Raw genomic sequence first — 9888 nt, 5'->3', positions numbered from 1 at the left:
AATTCTCTCACTGTTGTTGCAGATGACTTCTTTGTGGTATCTTCCTCCAGTAATCTAATTATTCTGATGTTGTTCCTCTTCATAGCATCAGACATAGCTCTTAGGTTTTCTTCAGCTTCTCTGATGATCTTATTAGACTTTTGTTCACATTTGTTAAAGTCTGCTTGGCTGTCCGTTAGGTCACTGGTGCGGTTCTCTGCCTCCTACAGTCGGTTGGAAAAGCCCGTGAGTCTGCTACTGATTTTTGTTATCTCCTCCCTAAGTGCTTGTATTTCCCTTTGGTGTATGGACTTTATCTCCTCTATCATTTTATCAGTTTTCTGTATTGTTTCCCTCATAGCCCATATGACTCCAAGCAGCTTTCTGAAATTTTCTTTCTTTTTAAAAAAATCATTTTATTGGGGACTCGTACAACTTTTATCACAATCCATACATCTATCCATTGTGTCAACCACATTTATACACTTGTTCCCATCATCATTATCAAACATTTTCTTTCTACTTGAGCCTTTGATATCATTTCCCCATTTTTCCCCTCCCTCCCCAGCTTCCCTCCCTCACAAACCCTTTATAATTTATAAATTTTAATTTTTTCATGTCTTACACTGTCCGATGTCTCCCTTCATCCAACTGAACATTTCTTTCTGTGGGAGATCAATGTCTGCTTACTCTATGCACGTCATTAGGTTCAGGACATCTTCTGCCATTGCCTTTTGTTTCTCCTATTTTTTCATTGAGGTCATTAGGGCTGATTGCTGTTTGTGTTGCGTTTCTTTAGAGGAGCCGGGTGCCATTTTCCAGAGAGTCAAGAGCACTGGCTTCTCTCAGGGAGACGTGCGGAGTGCTTCTTTGAACTGCCTGCAGCTAATTGTACCATGGCATTGGCCTACAGCTTATCCTCCTGTGGCTTCACTCTTTCCCTAGTCAAGCAGTATTCTTCCAATCCACTTTTTTATGGGGCTTTGCTCTAGTCAGCTTATGGACAAGACCATGTTTTCACCTCAGTTCTCCATGAATTTGCCCAAGTGGCCTAGATTAGTTCTCTGTTGAAAATCTTGAATTTTTTAAAAAAAGAAAGGATATGGCAGAAGTATTTTTTCTATATAAGGTAGCTGAGAATCAAAAAGTTAAATTACTCCTGAGTTTTATTCAAACCTGTATATAGTCTCCCTTCTGATCAAGATTTTTCATTACTGAAGAACTGCAGTTAATATTGAATTGTTTGTTGCTTAATACAAACACCAATGTATAAAATTCCATCTTTTTTACAAACTCCAAAGAGTCTTAAAGAATGTGAAACTTGAAAAAGAAGAGAAAAAGTCATGAGCACTTTAATCTCACACTTTGTAGTAGAAACATGGGAAGAATTCCAATCTCTTAATTAATTGTGATTTTCAAATAAAGTCCACCTGTCAAAAAACGCAATTATAATACTCCTTCATAAGCGTGTAGAAATAAAAAATTAAAAGTTACACAACACATATAAAATTGATTGTAAATGGGTTTTTTTGTTTTTTTTCCCTTTGATTGTAAATGTTTTTATGTTTTACTGTATTGCTGTGCCACAGTCAAAAAGTAATATTTAGGTAGGTTTGTCATAATGTTTCCTGAAGTATTCAGACCCCAGAATGCGTGCCAGCATTTTATGGGGTTGAACACAGGAATGTTAGCACAAACAAAATCAGGAGAGGAAAAGAAGCCTCTGACAAGTACTGGTGATTTGGATGCACAGTAACACAACTGGAACTTTTCCCTCAAGGCTAAAGCTAATCAGTGTCTTTATTAACATTCTTACTTTCAAGCAATGAACTATTATATGAGTAGAAATATGATTTTAAAAGCACATTTAGTGAAATGTAATTTCAAATAAAAGTGCCCATCTGCCCCCCCCACACCCATGAAGGTTTAACTAGAATACATACAAAGTTAAAAATTATATTAAAATTAAAATCCTATATGTTTGCAAACGATTTAAGATATAGAATTAAGCAGAAGTGAAAGAGTTAAGTAAATTGAGAACTCAGAGAATCTTAAGAAGTTCATCCAATCCAGGCCTTTCCGACCTATGCATGAGTTGAATGGGCGATATTATATGGCCTCAGTTCATTTGGCTGATTTATTGTGGTACAGAAATAAAATGCCAGTTACCATTTTCATTCCTCTTACCTGCCAGCCAAGTAGATACCAATATTAGGTAATAGAACAGCAGCAAACCTCTCTCTATTTGTATGATGCTACTGGCCCACTGTCTGCGAGGTCTTTGATTGGAATGGAGAACTTTTTCCTTAGGCAACACGATAGGTTCATCCAATGCCCCTCCCATCTACCATGTAGCTCATTGTCCAATGAGCGGCATGAAAATGATTAATAGTTGGCCAGGGTCTATAACTAAGAAAATTCTTTATGTGTGTGTCTGTGTGGTTTGGGATGTGTGTTTGTTTTAATTTTTGCTGTTTGGGGAGCCTGGTGTTTTTTATTTTTGCCTAAGATAAATCGTTGATTCATATTTAAAATGATTATATAGCTTTGGCCTCATCAGAATAATGCTCTTACTAGGAAGGTCAGTTAGGAAAGACTGATATATGTCATTTCTGTGAACACATCTATTCTCATTGTGAACCGCATAGTATCCACACACAATTTAAAGGACGAGAAAGAAGGCAACATTAGAGCAACATTAAACTTCTAAATTATGCATCTGTCAACTCTTCTTAAAGTGAGTCCCATGAAAGCATTGTTGGGATGGTACTAGCATATGTTCACAGAACAAGATTTGTTTTCACTTCAAAAGATCCCTCTTGGTACCATGGTTAATTTCTTGGCTGCTAATCGGAAGTTCTGCTGCTCCCTGGGAGAAAGATGTGGCAATCTACCTCCATCAAGATTTTCAGCCTTGGAAACCCTGTGGGGCAGTGCTCTGTTTTAAATGGTTACTATGAGTTGGAATAGACTCGATGGCAGTGGTTTTGTTTGGGCTTTCAGGTATGTTTTACAAGTTTTACTGTGGTCATATACGATATTTAATGAGAAACTTGTTTTAAGGATTTGAAACATTTAGTAATAACTAAAATAATTGAGAACTGTTTGGGTACTTGAAATATATCTAGCTGCCTCACTTTCAGAGATTCATACATTCTATTCAGCCTTCATTGAACTCTACAAATACTTCCTCATTTTACTTAGGTTTTCATGTAAGTATACACACTCTGGTAGTTCCACCTCCAACGTATTTTAAACTCATTTAAACATGAGAGTCGTGTTGGCAGCATAAGGGTGATGTACTGAGCTGTTAAGGGCAAGCTCAGCACTTTGAAACCACCAGTTGCTCCTTGGGAGAAAGGTGAGGCTTTTTGCTGTAACCCCTAAGGACAATTCTGCACTGTCCTGTGGGGTTGTCATGAGTTGGAATCATCTCAACGGCAGTGCATTTGGAGTTTTGCTATGTAGAGAGAAGACTAAGATAAACAGAAACTAAGCATGCATCCTGACCTGTCTAGTAGCATCCACCTGCACACCAACACCCTTTCTTCCTTTTGTCCTCCCATTATAAATCACATCACATCATCACGGCTGGGGAGGGCATGGGGAGGGAGGTATTCCTGCTAAAAGAGCAGACTGACAGAACTTCCTGTCAGTCAAATATTTGGTGAGACCCTGTACTCTAAGCTACCTGATTTGTAACATTTTCCCCGAACTTGTTCCTCCACCTTTCCATCTCAGCTTTTGTTAGTGCCTTATTGGCTATACCCACCTCCATATCCCACTTTAAAAAGCCTACCCTGCTTCCTTGAATTCTTCCCCATACCCTCCAGCAGGAAGGAGTTACCCCCTCTCGTAGCTACGGGAGTACTTCTGAAGACCTTTCTTATAGGCCTGGCTCATGCCTGTAATGCAGCTAATTAATAATAAGGCTGACTCATTGATCTTCGAGCCTGAAGTGGTTTAGCTCGTATTTACTGTGCTAGCAGCTGCCCTGTGCATTGCTTCATTCTGTTTCCCCACAGAGCCCAGTGAGGGACTGGGACAAGAGTGGGGGTCAGTGAACATTTAAAAGGATGAGGGAACAACCGAACAAATAAATGAGTGCTCAAATCTTAGTGACAAATCCTTAAATAAGCAGAGCTTACTCTGTGTCTGCTAGCTCTGTTTCTGGTGCCATCTTCAAGTCCATTTCCCGGTTAAGGACCCACCGCCACACCCCCAAGACAGAGTGGAACTGGCTCAGGAGGGTGTATTTAAGGATCTGTCATTAAGATTTGGGCTGAGATGGTTACAGAAGCAGATTGCCCAGTCTCCCTGCGAGTGAACCCCATGATGAGCAGTGCTGTGCTTGAGCCCCTTGTTGGAGCCATGGTAGCCATCCATCCATTGGAGGTCTTCTTTTTCTCCCTGAGCTGCTCCCTTTCCAAGTATGGTGTCCTCTTCCAGGGGCTGGAAATAAAGTAAACATGTAAAAACATATGGACACACACATTATTATCCAGGAGAACAGTCTTGATTGTACAAAGGTTGTAGGGGTGCAGTGGTTGGTGGTGGCATTTTTTATTCTTTACTAGAATACCTGTGCTCCATAGATACTCTGTGAAACCCTAAGAACACTGAAAGGTTTTATCATTGAGGGCAGATACGTTCTATCTAAAATAAATTGGCTTTGTCTTCAGTGTCCTTGTACATGTTAAACCTAGCAAGGTTGCAGCCCTGTCGAAACCTCCGTCCGATTTCAGCAGTGCACACGGACACCCTGATCATAATCAGCTGCACCAACAAACAGCCACATAAACCCTTAGTTGGGGGTGAGGAAAGTAGCCAGGCAGAGGCAATGTTTTCCCTGAGCAGTCTTCTGCTGCTGCTGCTTGCTTTTGATTCTACCTGCTCTGCCTAGGAATTGGCTTTTCCTGAGAACTCTGCGCCTAAGGACTTGTCAAGTACCACCGAGTAATTCCTTCAAACCAGCTTCTAATTCCAAGGGCAGCGGGTGCTTAGATCTGAAGAAATGGAACTTCAGAGCAATCATCGTCCTCTAATCATGTTACAAAGCACTTTGCTCCTGGTTGCTCCCACTTGCCACCTCACAGACATGGTCACAGAAACAATGTACTGATTTCAGTTTCTAACCTGACCTCACTCCCTTCTTGGGTTAATTTTTTTTAAGCAAGGTTTGGCACTCTGGTTTTATTCGTGGGTCAGGGCTTCCAACCAGTTGAAACTGCATTAGTTATTACTGACAAGGCAAAACCCAAATGAGCCCTGGTTTTTTAAAATCTGGGTGAAGTGGAACAACACTTTCATAGGAAAACTTACGGGCGAAAGCCCTGGAATGGGAAACTAGAAAGAGGAAGAATGAGCCCTTTCAGGAGCAATTTACGGCTGACACTGAATATTGTCCCTTCCTGAAACTAAAGGAGATTTCTAAAATATAAAGCATTGCATCTGTATGCAATGCATGTCACTAGATGCTAAAACAACACCAGTATAATTTTATATTAGGTGATCATGTGTCGACAAGTACAGAAGCAAAGTCTGTGTCATAGTGGTTTGGATGTTAAAAACCTGCACATAAAGCCTAAAGGAAATCCTGTTTTATACTTTAGTAAACCATAGCTTTCATTTTTAAAAGATACACTACGCTGGTTGCCACTGCATGGAGTCAAATGTGAAGATTTCACTTTTAAAAATATCTTTATGAAAGTGTATCCCCACCACTGTCACTGCCTTTAGACACAGACCGTTTGGGCTATCAATTTCTAATCGACATTAAGTGTGTGTGTGTGTGTTCAGATACTTGATAGGGAAGCAGGTGAACTAACTGTATTAACATGGCAACTAAGTAACATATTTTTTAGTTAAAAAGATATTTCTGAATGGTTAGTCTTTTTTGAAATTTAAACCTACATGGAAATAAGAAAATTTTAGTTCTGATAGTGACATTAAATTTATTTAAATAGCATTTCTCGTACTTAGATAATTTACTGGGCTTTTTATACTAGTTGTAATGTTGAGCAAATCACAAATGTATTCTTTACCCACAAAGCAATATTGGGGGGAAAATGGCTTTATCTGACTCATTAGATTCTTCCACATGAGGAATGAATGAAAATCTTTTGAGAATCTAAATATGCTGGGCAAGTCGTGACTAGTAGTATTTAAAAAACAAGCAAACAAGGAAAAAAAACAGTCCAGGTTATTATGGGTGCTATTTACTCCAGAGTCTAGAACAGTGGTTCTCAACCTGTGGGTCGCAACCCCTTTGGGGTTCGAACGACCCTTTCACAGGGGTCGCCCAATTCATAACTAGCAAAATTACAGTTATGAAATAGCAACGAAAATAATTTTATGGTTTGGGGTCTCACGACAGAGGAACTGTATTAAAGGGTCGCAACATTAGGAAGGTTGAGAACCACTGATCTAGACCATATCAGGAATGGTTCACTCATAAATAAAAATTCCACCTTTTCATTAGAAGGTGATTCCTAAAATGTTGGCACTGTGAAATCCTGGCATCTGCTGTGATGTGGGGAAAGATGGAAGAAGACTTTAATGTAAAATCTAGTTCTTTCCTGCCTAGTTCATCCCACCTGCTCAGATCATTTAACCTCTGGAGATTTCTTTACTAATTTGAAACTGAAATATGCTTGATTCACAAGTAACAATGTCATACCATAGAGTGATTTTATAAACTATCAGTCACTATAAAAAAATGTAAGATGATGGACAGTGTCAGTCACTTTAAAATATATACATGTATATGTTTAAGTGACTGAAAAACCTCTTAACAAGCCTTGTTAATATTTAAATTGGAACACGCTGATGGTCTTAATCTCTGAGCATACTATGTTTCTTTTTCTTTTAAAATGATAAATTCCCAACAGATGTGCTACGCAAAAGATGGAGCATCGTATCCTCACCAGAAAGGGAGATCACCTTGGTGAACCTGAAAAAAGATGCAAAGTATGGCTTAGGTAAGTTGTGAGGTTCTTAATGACCCGTGAGAATTCAGGTGTGCGGCACAGGCTTAGGTATTGAGAGACCACTTCTGATGAAGGCACTGCTGCACACCCATGACAGCAACCTCTTTGCCTGACCCACCGGGCAGTGCCAGAGAAATGCCTCCCAGCAATACTTTCACCATGACTAAATCTGTCAGAATCCCACCTCACTGTTGTTACCCTTCAGTCATATTTCCTGTTGGAAGTCTGTACATGCCTGCATTTCTTGCAGGCTAATCCTTGGTTATTGAAAGCACTGCTATTGGGAAGGGTTTATTAAAATGTGTTGTTTCATAGGATTTCAAATTATTGGTGGGGAAAAGATGGGAAGACTGGACCTAGGTGTATTTATCAGCTCGATTATTCCTGGAGGACCAGCTGACTTGGATGGATGCCTAAAGCCAGGTACTTGGTATTTTGGTAATTTCCTAAATACTTAATAATAGGCATGAATTTGCACAGAAGACTGAAGTAGACTTTAGTGAAAATGAAAATGGCATTTCTTAGATCTAGCATGCGTGTCTCTTTCATGTGGAAAATCCTGGATTGATCAGAGCAACCTTCTCTCTTTGCTCAGGGGACCGTTTGATATCTGTGAATAGCGTCAGTCTGGAGGGGGTGAGCCAACATGCTGCAGTTGACATTTTGCAAAATGCACCTGAAGATGTGACACTTGTTATCTCTCAGCCAAAAGAAAAAATGTCCAAAGGTAAAGTTGTGCATGTTCATCAGTTCTACGTTCCAGTTCACTTTTCATAAGAGAGTCAGTACACCAGCCCAGTACACTGGATTTCCAATTTTCTTGCTGACAATTTGGTAGGTGTATTCTCAGTGTTAATTTTATGCTTACAAATAGCTTTGTTATTCATCACTTCCAAGGTTTTCTGGCTTATTTCTCCCCAGTATGGTATGCACAAAAACAATCTCATCGTACAAAGCTGATGCCACTGAGGTAAATTTAGTGTATTCCATCCCTTTTTAGATCAAGCCAGAAATAGAATTCTTTATCGTTGTGCAATTATCTATGAACCTCTATGTAGAACCAGATTACAAAAAGAAAAAGATACACAGCAACAAGTCAGAAATGTTAAAAACAAGGCCATATCCTGCTGGTAACAAGCTGTTAGAGGAAAGGCATTTGGTGGAGATCAGAAGATCCCAGTTTAAGGCTTGCTTGTGCTACTTATTAGCCAGAGGACTTCAGTGCTCTTGAGGCATAGTTGTTTGTGGTTGTTTAACAAGAAAACAGTGATCTCTTCCCACCCCTGTCTGCCTGCCTAGAGTCCTTATGAGTGTCCAGTGGTGGAACATACTTGTGGAAGAAGTCCTCCACTGTGTGTGGAGCAGTCAGTCCAGGGAGGGCATTAGGGAATGTGCAGAGCCCAGTCAGCTGCCAGATTCTGCCTCCGTGATATTCTAAGCAAACTGCTTGAACTTACTTAGCCCCATGGTGCTCATAGAATTGTGAATATTTGGAAAACTGACCTATTCTCTAAACCAGCGCTTCTCAACCTGTGGGTCCTGACCCCTTTGGGGATCGAATGACCTTTCACAGGGGGTCATCTGAGTCATAACAGTAGCAAAATTGCAGTTTTGAAGAGCAACGAAAATAGTGGTTGGGGGGTCACCACAACATGAGGAACTGTATTAAAGGGTCGCAGCATTAAGAAGGTTGAGAACTACTGCTCTAAACCTTCATCCAATTCATAATAAAAAATATACCATTTCTTTTTTAAATTTTAAATGGGAATATAAAAGTACATATCTTATAGACTTTGAAAATTAAATGAGATAATGCATGCAAATAATGAGCTTATTGCCTAGCACATATTAAATAAATACTTGAATGTAAAGTTTAGGGTCTTTATTAATACTGTTTTTTTAAAGTCCTGTATAAATGCTTATGTAAGGTACTTTCATACCAAAGATACTGAGAAAATACATAAAAGAACTAGTTAAAACCTAGCTGAAAAAATGTATTTAGATATGAATTTTAGGGATGGCTTTATGTGGCATAACTTAGAGTACTGCAAACCTGTACACATCCCATGCCACAGAATACGTTCTGATGTTGTAAAAATCCCTTAAGGTGTACATATATGAATTCTAGGATGCTGTACCGGTTTCTTACATTTTATACAGATGAGTCATGTTGTCTGTGATTTCCTTTCTTTACAAAATAAGAAAATCAGAATGGAATATTTTAAATGCTTGTTTATTGTGTACAAACACAGAAGATAGGAGAGGAATAGAAGACACCACGAGTGCCCACAAGAACCGTGCACCTAATTATAGTCTCACCGTCTTAGACAAAGGAAGACAACTGCAGTTGAAAATGTTGTAGCTTAAGTCTGTTTCTGGGGATCAAGCGCCCCGCCTCTCCAATTATCCCACCCCAAATAATCACCATTGTTTTTGCAAAAGAGAATTCAAACAAAACTCATTTCCCATGTAAACAAAGCTCTAGGGGACTGTCCTCTTAACTCTGTTTTTAATAGGTGTTCTCTAGAAAATGCATCACTGTTCAATATACATTATTGAGTGCCTGTGCTGGGCAAAAACACAGGGCCTCTGCTCTCATGGAGCTTATAGCTTATCCCTGGATTAGTATTGAGCATCCAACTAGACAAATGACATTTTCAATGTTAGGAAAAGCATTAGGAATTTGGGTTGCCAAGAGAACATATAAAAGGGAATCTTGCTATATATAAGGGGCCCCGGTGGCATAGTGGCTTAAGTGTTTCCTGTTTAACTTCAAGGATTATGTTTTTATTTTCTTTTTTTAAAAATAATTTTATTTGGGCTCGTACAACTCTTATCATAATCCATACATACTTCCATTGTGTAAAGCACATTTGTATATTCATTGCCCTCATCATTCTCAAAACATTTGCTCTCCACT

General features: G+C 39.2%; 1 protein-coding gene across 1 annotated transcript in view; it reads left to right on the top strand.

Moving 5' to 3' along the window:
* The window catches only part of PTPN13 (protein tyrosine phosphatase non-receptor type 13), a 244535-nt gene that overhangs the window by 181342 nt on the left and 53305 nt on the right, over positions 1-9888 (top strand). Inside the window, exons 20-22 of the mRNA XM_045284339.1 lie at positions 6870-6959; positions 7284-7391; positions 7564-7695. Coding sequence (XP_045140274.1) covers positions 6870-6959; positions 7284-7391; positions 7564-7695 — 330 coding nt within the window. The remainder of the gene's footprint in view (positions 1-6869; positions 6960-7283; positions 7392-7563; positions 7696-9888) is intronic.

The sequence above is a fragment of the Echinops telfairi genome, unplaced genomic scaffold (genome assembly GCF_000313985.2).
Source record: "Echinops telfairi isolate 266 unplaced genomic scaffold, ASM31398v2 ScPeMD7_7468;HRSCAF=8506_0, whole genome shotgun sequence".
Taxonomy (NCBI): domain Eukaryota; kingdom Metazoa; phylum Chordata; class Mammalia; order Afrosoricida; family Tenrecidae; genus Echinops; species Echinops telfairi.
The sequence above is the reverse complement of the archived record's forward strand: the minus strand, read 5'-3'. Positions and strand labels throughout refer to the sequence as shown.